At 39.6% G+C, this 23,850-nt stretch overlaps 1 protein-coding gene across 5 annotated transcripts in view; it reads left to right on the top strand.

The window, feature by feature from the left end:
- The first annotated feature begins 8,520 nt into the window (after positions 1–8,520).
- The window catches only part of Bicd1 (BICD cargo adaptor 1), a 163,325-nt gene continuing 147,995 nt past the window's right edge, over positions 8,521–23,850 (top strand). For 2 of the 5 annotated variants that reach the window (XM_027430026.2, XM_027430025.2), the window contains exon 1: positions 8,532–9,062. In XM_027430026.2, coding sequence (XP_027285827.1) covers positions 8,850–9,062 — 213 coding nt within the window. In that variant the 5' untranslated portion in view covers positions 8,532–8,849. Of the gene's footprint in view, positions 9,063–23,850 lie in introns of all 5 variants that reach the window. The other 3 variants (XM_027430020.2, XM_027430022.2, XM_027430024.2) reach the window with 3 other exon arrangements.

Here is a 23,850-nt window from a genome sequence, read left to right as displayed (position 1 = left end):
TAGTTAGCTTTACTTTCAAATGTTCATTGCAATGAGTCATTGGTCTGTTTCAAGACCGATAGTGTTCTGGCACACCATCTTTACTGGATCCTCACTGAAACTCCTTTCAGATATCCCATGGCCACCCCGAGTCATGGAGATCCTGCAGGTATCATTTCATAGGATCAGTCCCTTCATGAGCTCTGGCAGGTCCTAGATGGGGTAGATGTTAGGGTAGGCCAATCTAAGGTTTGACTGTGGGCCTGGGTAGTAGTTGAGCTGGTCAGTCCAGGCCACTGGGGCAGCCCCTCTCAGGTGAAGGCAGAGCCAGCTCCCCTAAGCCCATGTCATCAGGGTCAATTCTCCCTCACCTATGGTGAAAGATGGGGCCATATTCTTCTAAGTGTAGGGGTGGGGGATGTAATGGGGAGGGCAGCTCTCTGGTGAGGGTTGGGGCTAGCTCTCTTGCTGCAGTGTCCAGTGAGGGGCAGTGTCCAGCTCAGCATGGCTCTCTGATTTCATCATTCACGGTTCCTATGGTCCCCTGAGGTGACACAGGGCACAGACATCACCATAGACTCTAGCTGCAGCAGGACCACAGACCCAGACATGGCCCTTGGCAGCATCTTGGATATGATGACATCCTGGCTAGAGGTGGAAACACAGGCTACTCAGCTCAGGATGGCTCTGATGGGGGCAAGGCCCCCAACACCAAAAAGGCCACAGGTTGTGGCACTGACCCTGGACTTTCATCTAACCTTGGGTAGCAACATGGTTCTTGGGACTTCAACACAGGCCCTGGCCATGGTAGTATTTTTGTTACCTGTAGCTGTTTGCTGCTCCCCTTCCTGCAGTGTTACAGAGTTCACCTGGCCTAGGACAGGAAGTTTCAGTGAACACTTGAAATAAACATATTTAAGTATGAGACTAAGTTTCAGAGGGTTCAGCTCGTGTTGAGTCTTCTGAATGCTGGTCCCTTTGCTTTGGGCTTCTGGGAGGGCAGAATATCGTGGTGGCAGGAGTGTGGTTTAACACAGCTATTCACTTCATGATGGTCAGATAACAGAAAAGACAGAAGGGTTATGGGACAAGATATGCCCAATGCATGGTCTCTAATGACCTGCTTCCTCCAACTTGGTCTTATATCCAGATGTTTCTATCACCAATAAAACCATCAAATTATGGATATATTAAGAAATTGATCCACTGCTTAGGTCTTGGATCTCAGTATCTGTGGTGGTTTGAAAAAAAATGCCCCCAAAGGGAATGACACTATTAGGAAGTATGACCATGTTAGATGTGGTCTTGTCAGAGGAAGTGTGTCACTGTGGGGGTGGGCTTTGAGGTCTCACACATGCTTAAGCCACACTCAATGAGACAGACATTACCTGCAAGATGTTGGACTTTCAGCTACTTCTCCAGCACTGTGTTTGCCTGCATGCTGCCATTTAGCACAAATTCTAATTGGTCCTAATAATAAACCCAGAGTCATAAATGGGGTAAATGCTGAAAGATCAGAGAAACAAAGCAGCCAGCCACTGGAGTTCTTACCTCAATGAAATCCTCAGACTGAAAAGAGGCTAAGCTCATGTCATCCACCTTATATTCCTCTCTCTGTCCAGCCATACCACTTCCTGTCTGTCTGTACAGACCTCTAGACCTCTATGGTAACTGTTGGCTAGCTCTGCCCTCTGCTCTTCAGGCAAGCTTTATTTGTTAGAGTACAAACAAGATATCATCACACTGCCATGTCCCACCATGATGATAATGAACTGAACCTCTGAAACTGTAAGCAAGCCACCCAAATTCAATGTTTTCTTTATGAGTTGCTGTGGTCCAGGCAAGGATGAACCTACCCTGAGGGCATGCATGTAGGGGAGCTGACTCTACCACTGCACCCAAGGCAGGTGGCTCCAGCGGCTTAATCTGACCTGCCTGGCTAACATCCAGGCCCACAACTGGGTCCTGGGTTGACCCACCCTAGTATCTACCCCATCTAGGTCCTGCTGGAGCTTGTGAAGGGACTTGTCCTTCGGAATGATTCTCACAAAATCTCCAAGACATGGGATACCTCAGAAGAGCTCTGGTGAAGACCCAGTAAGGATAGTGCATCAACAACCAGAGGCCTTGAACCAGACCAATGACTCATTGCAATGAACATTTGCCAGTTGAGCTGATGAGACAAAAGGGTATACTATATGACACACTGAAGCCTCCAATGCCATCAGGATGGATGGAGAAGCAGGAGGGAAGGAGAAGCAGGAGGGAAGGAGAAGCAGAGATTTTGCTGTTTTGGGTGTGTTTTTTTTTGTTGTTCTGTTTTATTTTATTGTTTTTTTTCTCATGCTTTTGTTTGCTTGCTTACTTTGTTTTGTTTTCTTTTACGGGGGATGTAACAAGGATAAGGGGGAATATGGGGAGACTGGGAGGTGAACAGAATTGGGATACATATATGAAATATATATTGAATAAAGAAGTTAAAAAAAAAGAGTTGCCGTGGTCATGGTATCTCTTCATAGCAATAAAAACCCTAACTAAGACACCATGGTAACTCTTATGAAAGAAAACATTTGATACTGGCTTGCAGCTTCAGAGCTTTAGCCTGTTATTGTCATGGCAGGAATTGTGGTGGCACACAGTCAGACAGGGTGCTAAAGAAGGAGCCAAGAGTTCTACATCTGGATTGGCAGACAGCAGGAAGAGGGAGAGATACTGAGCCTGGCTTGAATATTTGAAGCCTCAAAGCCCACCCTCAATGACACACTTCCTCCAACAAGGCCATACCTCCTAATATTGCCACTCCTTGGTGACCAAGCATTCAAATCTATAGCATATGGGGGCCATTCCTATTTAAACCATTACACAAACCATATTAGAATGGACAAAGCCAGCCATCCCATTAGCTTTCCTGTCAAGGTGAAAGGACCTAAGATCCTCTGTGTTATCATTGAATGTATATGACGTTCATTATCAAAATTATATCAGAAGAGATGAGGAGATGGCTCAGCAGCTAAGTGTGGTTGTTGCACACACATAAAGGTCTTAGTTTAAATATCTAGAACCCACATTTAAAAAAACATTCTGGGTAGGGCTGTGGATATATGCACCTGTAATTCCAGCACTGTGGGGGATTGGTCAGAGAGAGGAGGACCACTGATGTATCACACCAGATTCAGTAAGAGGATAAAGTAGAGAGTGACAGAAAAGTCTATCCTCTGGCTTCCACATGCACACATAGACATACCTATGTGACTATATGCTCATGTATCACACACAGATACACTATACTCATGCACATATATGCACACACAAAAAATTAAATCATGGGTTGGGGTGGCATTTGAAGCATTAATTTTTTGTTTTGTTTTGTTTTTCGAGACAGGGTTTCTCTGTGTAGCTTTGGAGCCTATCCTGGCACTCGATCTGGAGACCAGGCTGGCCTTGAACTCACAGAGATCCACCTGCCTCTGCCTCCCGAGTGCTGGGATTAAAGGCATGCACCACCAACGCCCGGCTGGAGCATTAATTTTTAACCTCTTCATGTTAAAGACATTGAGAACTTATATGTACACTTCTGCTTAAGCCAATTAGCCAAATCATAGTATGTGGTCAGTTTCTTAATTTACTAACATATGTTTACATTATTATATAATCATACGAAAGCAAGAAATTGGGGATTCTATTATTATGGAAGAAGAATGGAATAGATGTTGAAAGACACCCAGCCATGTGCTGTATTCTGTACTTATCAACTACTGTCCCTAATTTCTTTGTCCTCTTCTTAAAATTTCTTTTCCTTTCTTTCTTTTTTTTTTTTTTTTTTTGGTTTTGCGAGACAGGGTTTCTCTGTGTAGCTTTGGAGCCTATCCTGGCACTCGCTCTGGAGACCAGGCTGGCCTCAGACTCACAGAGACCCTCCTGCCTCTGCCTCACCAGTGCTGGGATTAAAGGCATGTGCCACCAACGCCTGGCTAAAATTTATTTTTTTCTGTGTGTGTGTTTATGTATGTTTGGTGTGTGGATGCACATGTAGTGTCCATGCATGTGGAAGTCAGAGGTTAATGTTGGGTTAATTAATTTCAATTAATTCTCAATTAATCTCCACTTTATTTACTGAGGGAAGGTCTCTTGGTGAACTCAGATCAGTGACTGAGCTGGTATACCTAGTCAGCTTGTCTCAGGGATACTCTGTTACTGCCTCTTGAGTTCTGGGATTATAGGCAGGTCATCATGCAGGCTAAGCTTTTATATAGGTGCTAAGGATCAGAACCCTGATCCTCATACTTGTAGGGCAAATGTTAGGATGGAAAAATATACACTTCCATGCCTACTTCAATTTTTGGGTTTTTGACTCAACTATTTACAAAAATGTACTAAAAATAGTCTGTATATTTTGTGATTTGTAGCACAGTTACTACTTTAGCTGTTAGGATATAGTTTTGATTACTAAAGCGGCCCTTAAATATTTATGAAATCCAAGAACTTTTTTTTCTCAGATCAAGAAAATCAAGGCTGGATAGATTCAGAAATAATAGTAGCTTGATTCTTTAGCCCCCCTCCTTTTTTTAAAAGAAAGTAATTTGGGGGGGGCAGGTTTCAAGACAGGGCTTCTCTGTGGCTTTGGAGGCTGTCCTGGAACTAGCTCTTGTAGACCAGGCTGGTCTCAAACTCACAGAAATCTGCCTGCTTCTGCCTCCTGAGTGCTGGGATTAAAGGCATGCACCATCAGAAAGAGTAATGTTACATTACATTGTGTACTGAAGTGGACTATTTGCTGTTTTTAGTGTTTCAATGAAGATAGGATAGTTTTTGTCCTACTTAGGTTTTCTATTATTGTGAAGAGATACCACAACCATAGCAAATCTTATAGGAAAGCATTTTATTGGGATGGCTTACAGTTCAGAGGTTCAGCCCATTATCATCACAGTGGGATATGGCAGCATGCAGGCAGACATGGTGGTGGAGAAGGAGCTGAAAGTTCTACATCTTGCATAAGCAACAGAAAGTGAACTGAGACATTGGGTATGGCTTGAGCATATATGAGACTTCAAAGCCCACCTCTACAGTGACACCTTCAGTAGGACCACACCCACTCCTACAAAGCCATACCTCCTAATAGTGCCAGTCCCTTTAGGGCCATTTTCTTTCAAAACACCACAGGTTTATTATAGAAGAAAGAATTAATGATATGTAAGATTATCTTCTGAGTAAATAAATGTGAATGTGAATTCTAAATTGTCAGTAGTGACAGTACATGCCTGTAATCACTGCCTCAGTTTGGGCTAGTCGTTTTCAGGCCAATTTAGGCAACACTGCCTCAAAAAAATCAGAAAAGGTGGGGGCTAGAGAGATAGATCAGCAGTTAAAAAAATTTTGTTTTTTGCAGAGAACCTGGGTTTGGTTCCTAGTTGACTTACAATCATCTTGAATTCCAGTTTTAGGGTATTCAGGACCTTCTTTTGACTTCTGCTGGCACCAGGCACACACGCAGAGCACATACATACATGCAGGGAGAACACTTATACACATAAAAAATCCTTAAAATTGAAAGAAAGTCAAACATGGCTTCAGCATGATACAGAAAGAAATCCGATTCTGACAAGAAACATTCTTCAATGAAAACTGCTAAAAAAAAGCTTGCCACCGAAACCAAACCTGATAGAAGAATTTTGGAAATGTGTAGACACATACAAAAACCTCTTTATCTTTTCTGTGGCCAACATGAGGAACAGCAAATGGAAGGATATCTGAAATGCTTAGAATAATACCCAGATGTCCTTTGGTAAAATCATGGCAATGGCTATGGGTTTGTGTTGAAATACTTCTGATACGTGCTACCAGGTCAGCAAGAAGTTAAGGGGTGGAATTGGTCTTATTTACTCCACCAAGGAGGAAGTGAATGAGTGGTTCAAAAAGTACATGGAAGTGGACTTTGCCTGAGATGGAAACAAAATAATTTTTATTATGGGCCTGGATCCAATGTCCCTGGAGCAGTTTTCCCCTCCATGAAGTCATAGCTGAGGTATGTGTCAACCCTGCCATCTCACTAAAAGGTATGAAAGTAGGGTGATGCAGACCCCAGAACAGGCCTAATTTCTAATGCTTATTAGATATGAGCTGACTTAATTCAAAAGGACCATCAAATACATATAGAGTGTACAGTCAGGAAGATTCTAGCAAATAAATCATTACCTGCCACAGATGTACCTGAGTCTAAAGAAGAGTCAAAAGAGGAAGATGATAATTGATTTTGGGGCCTCAGGACTGAAGTCTTCCCATTTATTCTGTGTTATCACTGGACCATTTAGGACTGCTACCACCTCTCTGTTTAAGGAGCAGTTATTTACTTTGCTGCATATGAAGAGAAGAGAGGGTGATGAGGAATGACTGTGCTTTCATTAAGAATAAAATTTTGTCTGTAGTGCGTCTCTCTGTACAGCAAGAGAAAAATAGGAAAAAATTTTGATGATATATAAAAGGCATTAAACAAGATGGAGAAATGCAATTCCGAATGTATAAATTTATCACACTGTATCCCATAAATATGTACAATTATTATGTTAATAAAAAAGTTAAGAAATGAAAAGAAAAAAACAGACAATCCTAACTTAAATTGAGTTCTTGGATAATATAGTACCTTCTTAGTTGGGGGGTGTGTGTGGCAAGGATGTGTCTGTGGTTAAGAAATAACCCAGCAATGATAGAGAATATGTTGGCCACTGATTTTGGAGATGCAACACTCTTTAAGCACATGTAAGCTGGAGTAGTGTTTTCTATATCAGAGTTGTTGTAACATACTTTGAAGAGCGTATGACTCACAACCTAAGGAACTTTGCTCTTATTCACAGGGTGTATGTACTCTTGCTTAGTAGAATATTCTAATACTTCCTAAAGGAAATCACAGACTTGTTTCCTTTAGTGAAGAATCCACATAGTTAAGCCTTTGTAGAATTATCTGTAAGAAATACAATACCTAGAGAGTTGGCTCTCGACTGTCTTAATATTGTCACCCTTATATAGTTCCTCATGTTGTGTTGACCCCAACCATAAAATTATTCTCGTTGCTACTTCATAACTGTAATTTTGCTGCTGCTATAGATCATAATTTAAATATTTGATATTCAGGATATCTGTGAAAGGGCCCGGTGACTCACAGGTTGAGAACAGCTAGCCTAGAGGCTTATTGAGAGTATGTAGGTGTTGTGTAGCCATTTCCTCTCAGACAAAATAAAAATAGTTCATCTTAACAGAAGCTCAAGACATAGGATGTTCTAAAGAGAATGAAAACATTCCACAGTCAGCAGCTCTCAAACTCAGGAAGTAAACAACTCAAAGGCTTCCGGAAATTCCTGAAACTGACCAAATTCGCTCCCTCCCCAAGCATATATAATAGGTAAAACTGGCTAAGAGATGGTTCAGACATGCTTAGTTGCCTAGAAGAGATGTAGATCACCTGAGTTATCTAAATGAGGTAGTGAGCTTTCTGCAAGTTGTGTAGTGTTGGCCAGGCTTTCTGCTGTCTATGAGCTGGGGTGTCTATGTCTATTGCTGGGGTGGGCTTTTGGTGATGTAGCTATTTTTGAGTCATTTCTGCTCCTGTAAATAACCCCTCACCCAAATTCCTGTAAATATAATTTCAATAAAAACCATTGGTTCACCAAATTGGGCTTTGGTGGTAGACTTACTTTGGCCTCTGGGATGAGCAGGTATTTGTTCACATCTCCCTAGGAATAGTGCTACACGACAGCAGGCTACAGTGGTAAACAAAGCTGCAGTGATGAGTTAAGTGCACAGAAGCTTGGACCGAGGTAAGCAATCCTTAGTGATATTTGTACTGAGGGGGGAGTGTTAGGTGGACAAGACCAAATTAGAAAGAGTCCGAGAAAGGATGGAAGGGCTCCTAAAATACATCTATCAATCTTCGGAAAAGCACTTTCCTTCAGGTATTGAGAGCTGAAGAGCACAAGCTCTGTTTCTTTGGGCCCATGGCACTCCAGGGGACTTCGAATTCCTACCTCAGCAAAGTCAGCCTGGTGAAGGCCTTCTTAGTGCTCTGCTAAGCTCTCTCAGGCTCCACCCTTCCCAAACGTCTTCTCCCTCTGCCCTGCCTTCCTCAGCCGAATACCTCCCCTCAGCTGTGCGCCGCTCCCCCCCCCCCCCCAAAAGCGCGCCTCCTTCATCTCCTCAGCCTACACTTCTCTTCAAGCCAGTCCTTCTCCTCAGCCTTCACCGGATCCTTCAGCAAGTTTCCCTCTCCTCAGCCCTCAGTCCTCCTTAGTCTCCCATCCTTCCTCAGCTGGTTCTGGGCTTCTCTTCCCTCACGTCTCCTCAGCTGTCCGCGCTGCGTGGGAAGGCGAGGCGAGGCGCAGTGGGGCTTTGGGTTTGCTCCTCCTCTTCCCCATCTCCCCGCCTCCTGCGCGGCCAGGGAAGGAGCCGGCCAGCTGGAGTCCGCATCTGTGTGCACTGGCTGCCGCAGGGCCCAGCGAGCAGGTGGAACTCAGCCTCCCGCGGGGCACTGGGCGGTGGACCGCAGTGACGAGGCCGAGACATGGCGGCCACGCGCCTCTGAGGCCGCAGAGCCCGAGCCTCTTGCTGCCCGAGCTGCGCCTGACGATGATGCAGCTTGGCTGTTGACTGCCCGGGCGCCTGGCCCCGAGGATCCTCGCTGCAGTCATCACTCTGCAGTCTCCATGGTGTATCCCTCCTCAGTGCTTCCGGCCGTGTAGCAGCCGCTGCCGGCCGGGCCTCAGGGCACTCTGCCTATTCATCAGGCACTTTCCCTTTCCATTATTATTATTATTATTTTACCTCCATCCCTATTTGCTTTTCCCCTTTCCCCCTCTGTTTTGCAATATCTCCGCCACCCCGCTATGGCCGCAGAAGAGGTGCTGCAAACCGTAGACCACTATAAGACTGAAATAGAGAGGCTGACCAAGGAGCTCACAGAAACGACCCACGAGAAGATCCAGGCTGCCGAGTACGGGCTGGTGGTGCTGGAGGAGAAACTGACCCTCAAGCAACAGTATGACGAGCTGGAGGCCGAGTATGAGGGCCTCAAACAAGAGCTGGAGCAGCTCAAAGAGGTGAGCTGTCATGTCTGCTATTCCTTTCTCCCGGTCTGGCGTTTCTCTGCGCCAAGCATCATTGTAGAGAAGTCAGAAGGGATATATGGCCAGAAGGACTTCATCTTAGAGCCCTTTGTTGATAAGAGAATATTGAAAGAGTTCATTGTTTTCATCAATAGAAAAATTGCCCAAGAAATGAATGCATAAGCTGGAATGGGAATATCTTTATCCTGTGCGGGGGGGGGGGGGGAGGAGTCACAAGAGTCTTCAAGTATCAACGCTGCCAGGTGACATTGAATTGGGTTGAAATGCATAAATCAAACTTCTCAAACTGCTGTTATTTCAAACCCAGCTATCAATGACCATTGCATAATCCATCCAGCTGATAAGGAGTTCGGGCCTGAGGACCCACAATTTCAGGACTGTAGAATTTGGTACCTCGGCTGTCTGCTGAGTAACTGCTTCTTGGTGAAATAAGGACTAGTTATTAGGATTCACCAACCCCGTATGACGTTGGCTTTAGTTCTTATCATGGGGTTGTAGGAGCAAAACAACTTTGCTAGGTGGTTTTGCTGCCCTTAATTTCACCTCTGAGCCAGACTGGGCTGTGCTTACATTTTATGGAAGGCATACTGAGACTGAGGAAAATTAAACTCACCTCCAAATGGTGTGAAAGAAGGATTTATATAAAATATATGGGTATCTGTGCCTAGCCTGTCAAATATGGCCCTTGTAGTTGAAATGACCGTATTTACAAAATCAAAATGTCACCAATGTTCTGTGAACAACATATTTCTATTTTTATGTTTTCCTTCTTTTAAATACTAATGTACTGAAAGAAAATAGTGAATATATATTTATGTCCAACCAAGCACTCCTAAGGATTATACATATTAAGGCACTGGGAGTAGCAAGTAATCAAGTATAAATGTTAATGCACATATACACTACTTACCTTGTGACAAATCTTTATTTTTAGTTGCATACAAACATTTTAAATCTTAGGCATACCATAATACATAAATTGAAATACTTTTCTTATAATCTAAGTTTATTTTAGGGAAAGAGAAGGTTCTGTTTTGTGTTGTTACAATTAAAATACATGAATTATGATATTCTAATCAGCCTGTGTCTTCTAATTCATAAATAATACAGAATTATACCTTCACTAATGCTATTTTTATTCAGATGCTTAAAACCAAAAAGATGTAAATAGATAGTGGTTGAAAACCATAGATAGAAATATACTTTTTTATATCAGGCTATAAATTCTAATTCATTCTTTTCTTTCCATACTAATATTTGGTTTTAATGGCATCTATGCTTACTTATATTTTCTAAATTAAATTATGTCTTAGGTTGACATGTTCAAATGTAGAAGTGCTAAACCTTGGGAAGTAAGGAAACAGATGATTATTGTAATTCTCTGAGATGTTTCCATGATGTCTTGTTTATCAGCTGTGCTTTGCCAAGATAGAGAAATGCAAACAAATGTTGTCATCACTTTCTTGATAAAAGAGGTGGGTTTATTTGATGATTTAAAATACAATTGCTAATAGACATTTCTTCTTGAGTTAAAAAACACTTTTAAGGCGATTTTTGTGTTGTACATACTCAACACGTAAACCTTGTCTTTTGTCTTTAGTGGACAATGAATTCTTAAGGGAATGAATCTGACTTTTATTTATTTATTTATTTGAAGTTGATAAAATTTATCATGTAAAATATTGTATTTATCATAGTCATCATGCTGCATAATGAATTTCTTAGACTTATTTCTCCTGCCTAAGGTAAAAATGCATCTTTTCATCAACATCTCTCCTTTTAAGTAATCAACACCTCTAATATCTACCATTTACTTCTTTGATTCTTTATTTGAATGAGATAATGAAATATTCGTTTTTCTGGGCCTGGCTTATTTAATTTAATATAGTATAATGGAAAATCTTTAATTTTATAGTTTTATTTTAGTTGAGAGTATTACTTAAATGAACCAAGTCATTCTTAAATACAAATACAAAAACAAAACAAACAAAATAATTGTGCAAACCAAGACATTCTGAATGTGATGTCATATCGAAGCCATTTAGTGTGTGTGTGTGTGTGTGTGTGTGTGTGTGTGTGTGTGTGTAGGTCAGAGGACATCCAAATATTATTCCTTTTTGAGACAGTATCTCTCACTGGCCTGAAATGCACCAAGTATGCCAGGTTGGCTGGTCAGTGAATCCTAGGGAACCACCTGTATTTGCCTCCCCATTGCTGAGGTTACAAGTGTTCACCACCACGCTAGGCTTTTAAAGCATCAAATTTAGGTCCTAAGGCTTGTTGGGCAGGTATTTTACCAACTAAGCTATTTTCCAACCCTGGAAGCCATTGTTTAAAAATATTTTCAGGGGAAGGAGCAACATGGCTCAGAGGGTAAGGGCTTTTTTTTGAATCTGAGTTTGGTTATCCTCCCATCGCTCTATTCCTACATGGTGGAGGAAGAGAGTCCATTCTTGCAAGCTGTCTTCTTCTCTTTACATGAGTGCTAAAACACACACACCACACAACACACACACAGTACATACACAAAACACACAATAGTACACCCCCCACAGTATACACACACACACACATACACACACACACACACACACACAGACATACACACACACCACACACATAGTGCACACCCACACCCACAGTACATACCCCCCCACATGCACACACACTGTACACACACACACCACACAACACACACAGACAGACAGACATACACCACACACCACACACACAGTACACACACACACACACACACACACACACACACACACACACACAGTACACCCCCTCACAGTATACAGACAGACAGTATACACACACAGTACACACCCACACCCACACACAGTACACATGCACACACACACTGTACACACACACACACATACCACACAACACACACATAGACAGACACACACACCACACAACACACACACACAGTACACACACACACAGAGTACACACACACACAGAGTACACACACACACACACATACACACACACACAGTACATATGCACACACACACTGTACACACACACACATACCACACAACACACACACAGACACACACACACCACACAACACACACACAGTACACACACACACACATACACACACACACGTCTTCTCTCTACATAAGTGCTAAACACACAGTACACACACACACACACAGTACACATGCACACACACACACACACTGTACACACACACAGTACACACACACACACTCACACACACACATAGTACACACACCCCCACTGTACACCCTCCACAGTACACATACATACAGTATTCACACACACAGTACACACACCCACCCCCACACACAGTACACATGCACACACACACTGTACACACACTCACACACACAGTACACACACACACACACACACACACACACACACACGATGTAATTAAAATTTTTTGAGTGCTCTAATTATTCAAAAGGAATTTTTGTTCCTTATCAGGAAAACATAGAAAACAATTGCTGTACTGGTAAGATGGCTCTGTGGATAAAGGTGTGTTCACCAACTCTGAGGACCCACATGATAGAAGCAGACAATCATTTCCTGCAAGTTGTCCTCTGATCTCTACATGAATATGGCACATATGTACACCCACACACAATGAACAATAAATAAATGTAATAAAATTAATGCAGCGTGACTTTGTAAAGCCAATTGTTAAAAACATCTTTGATTTATTTCTAGAATCTTTAAACAAATATGGTTCATTGAAAAATACCTGGCGTGGGAATGTCAACAGAAAAGTACAGTATTAAGTCCAGGTGGGGCATTCGTACATTTTGGTTTAGCAATGGGACTCCGTAGGTGTTGGTGTGACATAATGTAGGGAAGCAACACACACGTACATGTGCACACATAAATAGATTACACACAAAAAAGAAAAAACTCTGCTAATATAATGTACATTTTTGAAATTGCTTACAAATAACCTAAAAAACAATCACTTTCAATGGCATCTCTCTTTTGACACAGTTGCTCAAAAATGTTGCTACTCTTCTTTTTATTTCAACTCAAGATTTCATCTCTGGAAGAGCTAATTTCTCAGATTTCATTTAAACAAGATTTTATATTTTATTACATTATGCTCTATAACCATGTATACAATCATAGCTTTGAAGACTTTCACCTCCAAATTTCTTGATCATAATTTTTTTGCCCTAACGTACCTTAAATGATTTGTACATGCTGTATTTCAAGTTTGAGAATATAATTGCTTGAGTGTTAGAATGTGTGATAAAAGTCTTTATCACAGATGAAGTTGTGACTTTGAAGGAGATAGGGTGTGAAAGGATAGAGTTACTATTAAAACAGTTTATGGTTGGGCCAGCATTTGGGAGGCAGAGACAGGTGAATCTCTGTGAGTTTGAGGTCAATCTGGCCTACATAGTGAGTTCCAGGACAGGGAGGACTACATAAAGAGATACTGATTCAAAAACATAACAAAACAACCCCCCCAACAAAACAATACTATAACAACAAAACCAGTTCATTATGTTAAAGGAGAAGATATATGAAGCCGATACAATAGGAAAAAGACAGTGGCCACATCTTGTCATAGGGATGGGGAACCATTAAAAAGAAATGAAATATTAAGTATGTATGCTTTTTTACATCTTATCTCATTTAATCTTCACAGTAATTTAGAGGCTTCTTGCTAATTTTTACAAATAGGAAAATATAGAAAAATAAAGCATTGATCTGTATAAAGCTCTATTTAAGGTTGGGTGCATTGCACACTTTGTTTCTAATTCTTTTAACAATCCTTGTAGTGTACAAGACAGATAATGCTTGAATTGGATCTTAGATTAAGGGCCTTTATAAGTCTGCCAAACTAGTTTAGAAAGAAACCTACTTTCTTGAGTAAAATGTATTGGCTAGAGCCAACCATGCAATTTAGAAGGCTGTGGTAATAGATATAGAAGGTAGATTGGAACCGTACAATAAGGCTGACAGTGGCAGAGGGACTCACTGTATAAACTGGCATGACTGCTCTTTCATATTGTAGATATGAAAGGAAGGACAGCAGAACCATCTGGGAGAGTCCAGAGCAGAGAGAGGAAAAGTAGATTGAACATGGCAAGCAGACTGGACATGGCCAGGACTGTCTGAGAGAGAAGGGAGAACAGCAGGGCATAGAGAATAGAGAAACCATGGTGAGACTAGCAGTAACAGGAGCCTAGAATGTTGAGAATAGCTGGGTTATAACAAGAGTGAATAGCTGGGAGCAGGGAAGGGTCAGGAGACTGGTGTAGGGGCACTGGAAATGTATAATAAGTACTTGTGAGTAGGGACTGAGAGAGCTTAGAGGCTAGCATGGACCTTGATTATGGTGATAGATGCCACAGGTATACATTAATTGCAGAGTCACATGTCCTTTTTGCCAGTGGTAAGGAAAATGACTCCTTTTGGTAGATTGGATGGGTTTCACAAGCTCATGAGGGATGTTGGCTTTTATCTAACCCAGAAATTCTCCTATAATTCCGATTGAGCTCATTTCTGTATATTTGGATTGCTGTTTGGAGTTTGGGGAATTGCAGTTTCCTTTGGACCTGACACATACAAGAGCTATTTAGGAGACAGGAGGAATACAATGTTAACTAAAGCAAGAGAGTAGAGGAGAATATTCTTAGGATGAATGGAAGTTGGTTCCATTTACAAAGAAAGGTATTTCGGGGAGGAGCAATTTTAGAGGGTTGAGTTTCAACACAGCTTTCATGAGTTTTATTAATTCATATGTTATTTGGTGAGTGGGTGTTAGTTGCATAACAAATTTAGATATTCAATACTCAATTGAATGAAAATGATTGGTTTGTGTATTTAGTTGTCATTTAATTTAAATCTAATATCTAGGATATGGGATACACATTCAATTTAATGGTATTTTATTAGTTATATGCATTTTGAATTAGAAGAAATTTAAATGACAAGACATATGGGTACAAAATCTGACTGGGCACAATGAGAACATCATCCTAACTGGAAAACTGCCCCATCCTGCCCTCTTAGGGTCATGAGGTGTAGTAACAACAAAATTGGTCATCACTGATGATTCTTGGAATCCATCATTGCTTTGTTTTTGATACAGTCTCATGTAGCCTAAGGTGGGCTGGACCTATGTAAGTGAAGCTGGCCTTGTACACTTTATCCTCTTCCCTCTACCTCCAACATTCTGGGAACACCGGCCTGTCCCCTGGTGCATTAGTACCTCTAATGTACTTTTTTCCTTTTGAGCATATGAGCTTGATTGTTCTTTAAGAGTTGCAATGACAACACTTTTGGCTTAGATAAAACCAAATACAACAGTGTTGGTTCTTTCTTGTCAATTTGACTGGGGTCACCTGGAAAGAGGAAACCTCAGTTGAGGAATTGCCTCATTATATTGCCCTCTGGGCATATCTGTGAGACATTTTTGTTTTGTTTTTGATTGATGATTGATGTGGGAGGGCCCAGCTCACTGTTGATGGTGTCACTGCTGTTCAGATGGCCCTGGGCTGTATAGGAAAAGAGGCTGAACAAGACAGTAAACAGCATTCCTCCATGGTCTCTGCTTCAGTTACTGTCTCTAGGTTCCCTCCTTGGCTTCTTTGGATGATGAACTGTAACCTGTAAGCCAAATAAATCATTTCTTCCCCAAATTGCTTTTGGTTATGGTGTTTATCACAGCAACAGAAAAGTACACTAGACCAACAATGTAGTAAATTTTCTTATGTGTTCTCCCTTCTCACTGTCATTGCTCCTTTGGTAAATATTCTCTTGTGTTTATTTTAATTGTCTTTGAACATATGAATCTATCTGTAGGATTTTGTTTTGTTCTTTGTTTTTATGAAATTAATCATAAAGAAGATAGTACCAATTAGAGAAAACTGATAAGGTGGCCCAAATTCTGCCCTGATAGTTTGGATGGTAGTGAGAGAGTGCAGCTGTGTGTGGAAGAAACTGAGGGCATTTGTTTGATGACCCCATTGAAGCCTTGTGTGTTGATATGAAGGGACTAGATGGATGGTTTTGTAGGTGCATTATTGGTGATTTTGCTTCCTTGTCTCTTTGGCTGGTGATGGGAATATGTGCATCAGCATAATGCCTGGCTGTTTTCCACATCTAGAGGAGCCAGTCCTGCAGTGAGACCACATCCTGCCCACTCTGGATCTTGGTGTGAAGCCAGGATGATTCAGGCAGTTGGACATTAGTACATTACCCCTTATTTGTTCTCCGACAGTTTACTTTTGAGGTAGACAACTAGGATCTTACAAGCCCTTCAGATCTTGTACAGCATCTCATAGGAGATAGGGAGAAGAGAGTAGAAAACAAATGTTAGCAGGTGTCTTAATGAAAGGATGATGTTTGGTACTTTTTTTCCCTGGGATCTAATTACTTTGTCTATAAAATCCAGGTGATGGATAATCTCAAAATATTTGCCAGCATTAAATTTTTGACCTGCTGTGTTTTAGAGCTATCCAGTTTGCTTATTTGTGTATCTAAACTTTTGTTTTCAAATTCCTTCTACTTTTTCCAAAATATAAAATAATCTCACTTACTTGCATTAACTTTCACTTAGACTTCTTGGATTTGCCCTCCTCTATTTTCTATATTTTCTTCCTGTCCACTTCAGTTCTAGCCATGATATTTCACTGTTTCATCACTTGTACTTTTTCTCTCACCATTTTTTCTAAAGTAATTAGTAGTTCTTATATGAACACCTGGCCCATACACATTTCCCTCTTGACTCAATTTACTTTTCTCATCTTCCCCATTTTATGTTAGAACTGATTCATGGAATTTGTTATCATTGAAATACCTGCACCTGGCTTTGTAGAGGGTGGGAGGGAGAGAATGAGTATGAATATGAATATGAATGAGATTATTCTCCAGAATCAATTGTAAAAAAGCTTTTGATTTACTGGCTCTTTATATTATTTTTTTAAGGTTGACATAGATTCCTAATGTTGGAGGATATCAGAAATAAACTGGTTTAGTGATCTAATGATCAGAACTATAAGAAGGTCATTTTTGTTAATATTTTAAAATAATTTAGAACTAAAACTCTTTCTTGAGTGACTCCTTAGGTATTCTACCTTAATCACTGTAGCTATTTCTGATACAGTTTTATAATCAAGATAGTTTTTCATTGTAGCAAAAGAAAATGATTTATCTTTGCAAGTTACATTAAAGTGCTTTCAATAAGATATGCTATTATTTCCCAACTAAGGTTTAGACTAGGGCTTTGTCTTAATTACTGTTTTATTGCTGTGATGAGACACTATGACACAGGCAACATATAAAAGGGAACAAATTTAGACAGATTATGTTTTAATTATCAATTCCAGATTTTAAAAAATGTGATGCTAATGTGATTCAGAAATTTGAAAAATGGGTATAAAAGAAGTGCTCTGATTAGATAGGTTATTGCATAAAAATAAATGATAGTTTGTTCATTTATTCCTGCAATAACATTAATATATTTAACATCTCTGCTGTGTGAGAGTTATAGATCTGGGTGTTGAAGATACAGCATAGGACAGAGAGAAAGCTCCATCTTCATGGAGCTTGTATTCTCAGTGTGAAGAAAGATGTTTTACTTTGGGTTTTTATTGCTGTGAAGTGACACCGTGATCACAGCAACTCTTATAAATGAAAACATTTAGTTGGGGTGGCTCATTTACAGTTTCAGAGCTTTAGTCCATTATCGTGATGGGGAGCATGGTGGCATTCAGCAGCGATGGTGCTGGAGGAGTAGCTGAGAATCCTACATCTTGCAGGCAACAGGAAGAAGACTGAAAGTCACACTGAAGGAAACTTGAGCAAGAGATCTTAAAGTCCTCCCATACTTCCTCCAACAAGGCCATACCTTCTAATAGTGCCACTCTCTTTGGGGCGCATTTTCTTTCAAACCACCACAAAAGACAATAATAAAATTGAACAACAAAAATAGAAAATATGTTAAATGGCCCTTAATGTAGAGAAATAACAAAACAAGATGGTATGTATAGTGGGCAATGTTACTATGCCAGAGAAAGCCTCATTGAAAAGAAGTGGCAAGGGGGTACACTATAGCCAGAAAGGATGGAGCCAGGGGGTAAAAAGGAGATGAGGACAGAAAAGGAATCAGGGTCAAACTATGTAGCAGTTTTTTATGATACTAGGATTTTGGCTTTTGTTCTGAGACAGAGAACTTTTGAAAGATTTAGCCAGAGTTTTGTTGTTCTTCATATTCTTATTTGTGCTATGTAAATGTGATCATTTTATAATGTAAACTAACTTCTATGGCTATGGATATAGCTCAGTTGCAGTTCTTGCCTAGCATATGTGAGACCATGGGTTCTATTCTCAGTATGGCAAGAACCAAACCAAAAACAAAGAAATCAAAGCAAAGCCATTGCAAAAATGGCAGCTTGATATAGGAAAAAGCAACCAAAGATTATGGTTACTTAAAGATTAAAGAAATCTTCTTGAATTATATTATATGTATATATGATCTTGTAAAAGAATAAGTATAAAAAAATCACCATTCTATAGTTGTAGTGTTCTTGATGAATTTTACTGACTACATTTCATGAAGCACATCGAGTGTGAAGCAATTATTTTTTTCTTCATATTACAAAGCCCAAATGTTGTCATTTTTTCTCTCTATAAGGTCAAACAAACTAACCAGGCATGTTCTTTTAGCATTTTCTGAAAATAGTCCCATTCTGTTACTAAAGTGGATGTCAGGATTTTTTTTTTTTTAAGACAAAGGGTTATTACTTATAGGATGCAATGTGTATACTCTAGATTAGGAACATGCAGACTAGTACATAACTATATCCTGAAACTAGAGTTAAAGTAAAATGTGAGACTAAAACTGGGTGTGGTGGTACACGCCTTTAATCCCAGCAGAGGTAGGTGGATCTCAGTGAGTTCAAGGCCAGCCTGGTTTAACATAATGAGTTCTAGGACAGCAAGGGCTAAGTAGAGAGACCTTGTCTCAAAAACAAACAAAACAAAACAAAACAAAACAAAAGAACAACAATAATGGAACACTACCTTTTCTTTCCTTTGGTAAGATTTTAATGCTTGCATTGCTAGATCCTGTGTAATCTTCTAAGGAGATGTTGGTCTGGGTGAGAACTTGATGGGATATTTGTTTTCATTAGCAGAAACACCGTTTATAATGTCTTATAATTATTGGTTTATTGCTTCTGGAATATTATGTTCTGGTGTCCTCATCTGGGGACCAATGGGTTGCAAATATAAGGATAGAAGCTTGAATATGAAGAAGGGCTGTCCATAAAGACTTAAGACCTGGATGAGTTAGCAAGTTAGCAGCCATGAACATTGAAACAGAAGCTAAAATGCTAGTTGTTAAAGAGTGAAGGAAGTGAGTCAGAAACTTCATAGATTTTGGAAAGGAGGATGTCTAAATTATTTTCAGCACTATGACTGTCACTAAGTATGTCTATTTCCTTTATAACTTAGAATAAAGTTCTAATAACAACATGCTCATCAATTCTATGGTTTGCTTTTGCGATGATAGGCTGCTAAACTTCACAAGTGAATTACCACAGTAATAAATGGCCATTCTGGCATGCTTCAGATAATAGACTTCAGACTGATGTCGCGTGGCCAGAATGCATCTCAGTGATTACAAAACATATGATTTGAATTAGGGAGTTTCCTTTTTAACATAGAGCCATTAAAAAAATCTGGATTTAGGGACTCTTTCAAAAAATTGTTAGATTTCATAAAGCCATGTGACCACATTTCTGCATGAAATCAGAGAACTGGAGCTGAGTTTTCTTTTAGACAATGTGCGAATCTCTATTGTGAACGTCTGTCATTCTACCTCATCCACATTGTCTTACTGACTGTTCTTTTTTCCTGATTACATAATCTGTCACTTACTTGCTGGCATTTAGGTTTCTTTGTCTTCTCCTCCACACTCATCCCCTCCTCATCTTTCTCCTCCTTCTCCACTTTTCTTCTCTGGTAGTACTGAGTATTGAATTCAAGGGCCTCACATATGCTAGAAAAGTGCTATATTGATGAGCTATGTCCTCAGCTCATCCAACACTGAGTTTTAATGCTGATGCTCTTTTACCATTTTTGCAAAGAAAAATAAAGGCAAAAGAAAGTGGAAAATGGCCGGGTGTTGGTGGTGCACGCCTTTAATCCCAGCACTCGGGAGGCAGAGGCAGGCGGATCTCTGTGAGTTTGAGGCCAGCCTGGTCTCCAGAGCGAGTGCCAGGATAGGCTCCAAAGCTACACAGAGAAACCTTGTCTCGAAAAACCAAAAAAAAAAAAAAAAAAAAAAAAAAGTGGAAAATGGTAAAGGAGAGTCATTGAGGATGAAAGTGCAGAACAAAAGAGCTCTGGCTCTATATTAAGATCAGGACCCACACTTCATTCTCAGTTTTATTTCTTGTATCTTGAAAGTTCTGTTGTATTATATACTGATAAGAACAATAAAAAGGTGTAACACAAAAAATAAAAGACCCAGAGGCAGATATTCAAGCTTTAAGCTGAAGACCAGAGAAGCAAAGCAGCCAAGCCAGTAGATTTTACCTCTACCCAGCTGAAATGGCAATCCCGTCCCATGAATCCTCAGAGGCAAAAGCTCTCAGTTCCTGTCTCCTCTTACCTTTTATTCCTTTCTCTGCCCAGCCATATCACTCATGTCTCTATCTCCCTAGTGTTAGAATTAAAGGTGTGTACCACTACTGCCTAGCTTCTAGAGCTGACTAGTGTGTATAGCTTTGCATCCTGAACCCTCAGGCAAACTTTATTAAATCATAAGTAATATATCACCACAATTCCCCTTTTGTTTCTAATACAAAAAGAAAGCTACAGCTAACATAACAAAAACTATACACAATAAGTACAATGAGTATATACTATATATAGGCAATAATTACATCAGCAATGTCAGTCCATTTGCATTTGACAAATTCAGAGAAAGTATCTAGTCCATTTGCATCTGAAAATTTCAGAGAAAATATTTCATTATCCTATCTTGGTGAGTCCAAAGTCTTATACCTAATTTATTTTCTATTCTAATTTGCATTATCACATTATCTTTTTATGCCTCTCAACTTTATATACTTTACATTTCTTTAGTGAGTTTCCTTTCTGAGTCTGGTAAACAATGAAAACTATAACTATCTAGTTCCAATTCCCTCAGAAACCTGAGAAGAAATTAATATTAACTGAGTAAACAGGAAGTACTAGCTACTTCCAAAAAATGTGAGAAATGACAGAAACAGCTGGCTGCTTGGACAGTCACTCAAGGTTCTTCTGCAGTATTGGGGCATTCATTTTCTGCCTATAGGCGTAGCATCTCTGACAGACTTCTGTGAAGCAGCATATTTTAAAGGACTATCCTTCCTTGTCTTTGCAAGGTTTGTAGTCACTCTTTTTGGTGTCCTATTTGTCCAATTTGGAGAGCATACCATCAGCAGTTGAGTCAAGGACACTTTCTTGCCCAGTGGCTACCTTTGCCACGAAGAAAGTAAACTCCATGTGGAGTTTCTTCAATGCCTATCATCTTCTCTGAAGTAGAGTGGTGCTGCCAGGAGCAGACATATCTCATTGCCTTTAAAAAGAACCTATGTTATCAAAACATGTTAAATTCCATATTCTGTAGATCTCTGAAGTGTTTGAAGATGACCTGTCTTTCTAAAATATATCTCTATTTGACTTTGATAGCGTGCCTAATATGACTACAAGTTCAATTGTAATAGGTGACTAATTATTAACCTACTTTTCCTTATTATCCTATATAGTTGGTAATAATAACTTTCAAGGACTAGAAATTTGCATTACATTGTTAAATGAGCTGTATAGGTACAATACTTTGAACAATAATTCATCTTAAATTTGTATCAATATATAATATTTGTATACAATATTCAGAAGTCCAATCCAATGTAAAATATTTAAAAGTAGTAGCTGATTTTTAAAAGTAGAGTCAATAATCTATCTCTTTATGCTATCATATCTATATCCTCACTTTTTTCTTTTTCATATCATATCATATCATATCATATCATATCATATCTGTATTCCTTTTGTTTTTCAAAACAAAGAAACCTTGAATCTAATCTCCTTTGTCAACATTCCTCCTGACTTGTCAACATTCCTTCTGACCGTAAACAACAACATTTTGTAACCAATCTCCCTAAACAAATATCCATAACTGAATGAGTGACCAAAACCCACCCATTCCATCTCTTGGGAATGTGGGCATCTTGTTCTTAAAGTTACTTTCTGCTTTCTGGAGTGATGGCATCTTTAGAGGATCCTGAAAAGAAAAATTTGGGTTAACTGTCAAGCTATATCATTTTTGTCCCAACAATGTCTAGTTCATTTACATTTGACAAATTTAGAGAAAAATATCTAGTCCATTTGCATTTAGCAAATTCAGAGAATTAATTTTGAATAAGTATATATAGGAGCTTTAAGTTCACATTCAGTGCTGCTTAGGAAGTGTATTGAGTACCTTTCTAGTTGCTGTGACAAAAGTAACTTGAAGAAGCAGAATTATGTTTTTTGGCTCATACTTTGAGGGGATACAGTCTATCATGGTAGGAAAAGTAAATAGGATGTTGGTCACATGGCATCTGCATTCAGGAAATAGAGAAAGATGGGCACTGGTGCTCATCCCACTTCCTCTTTTTTCCTTTTTATTACAGTCAGATTCCCAGCCTATGGGATGGTGTTGCCCATATATTCAGGGTGGGTATACCCTCTTCAGTTAAACCTCTTTGGAAACAACTTCACAGATATGCCCAGAGATGTGTCTCCTAGTTTATTACAATCCAGTCAAGTTGACATGAATATTAAAAATCACAGGAGGTGACCATCTGTGGTGTCCTTGGAACCCAAGGCAATTGTAATGTTCTACTAGTCTGTGATTGCTGAATTTTATGTGTTTTTCTTATCCTATTCAACTTTGTATTATTAAGTATGAGCATAACATCCTGATTAATAATGAATTGCTAGACAAAGAGAAAAGGTAGATGTCTGGACATTTCTTGCCTTCTCTTTTCACAGATCGTCCCTCAATTTCCTAATATGACCTTTCAAGTATCATTTGGGCTAGGCCTGATTATTTTTAAGAAATAAGCAGGAAGTTCTTTGCTAAGTACCCAGTTCTTTAGGAATGTTTAATTAGCTTTGTTTATATCACCAGAAATAGCTATTAGTGCCTGGAACTAAAACATTGGGTCAACATGTATCTGGTTTTCACTGAATACTTTGTGTTTTAAAGTGGGTATTGCTAATACATTATTTTATTTATTAACTTTTTTGGTTTTGTTTTTTTGAGACAGGGTTTTTCTGTGTAACCCTGGCTGTCCTAGAACTTACTTTGTAGACGAGGCTGGTCTCGTACTCAGAGATGTGCTTTCTTCTGCCTTCAGAGTGCTGGGATTAAAGGTATGCGCCACCACTGACTATTTTTATAATTCAAAGTACTATACTCAGTTATTTCTTGTCACAATTCATTACTCAAAACATAGTTTTTCATTTTTGTAATTGTAGTATTCAAAAGACAAAGGCAGGGGGATCAAGAATTTAAGCCAGCCTGGGCTGCATAGCTATATCCTACCTCAAGCAAACATGTATCTGTGACAAGATCTCTTTCCCCCTAAATTAGTCAATAAAAGGAATAACAAAATAAATCACAAACATGACAAATGTTCTACTGCAAGACCTGATCCTGTTATCTGTAGTACACAGGCCTTTGACATTCAGTGTTAGCATG

The sequence above is a fragment of the Cricetulus griseus genome, chromosome 8 (assembly GCF_003668045.3).
Source record: "Cricetulus griseus strain 17A/GY chromosome 8, alternate assembly CriGri-PICRH-1.0, whole genome shotgun sequence".
Classification (NCBI taxonomy): Eukaryota; Metazoa; Chordata; class Mammalia; order Rodentia; family Cricetidae; genus Cricetulus; species Cricetulus griseus.
Note: the sequence above shows the minus strand (reverse complement) of the source record. Positions and strands in the feature narration are given on the sequence as shown.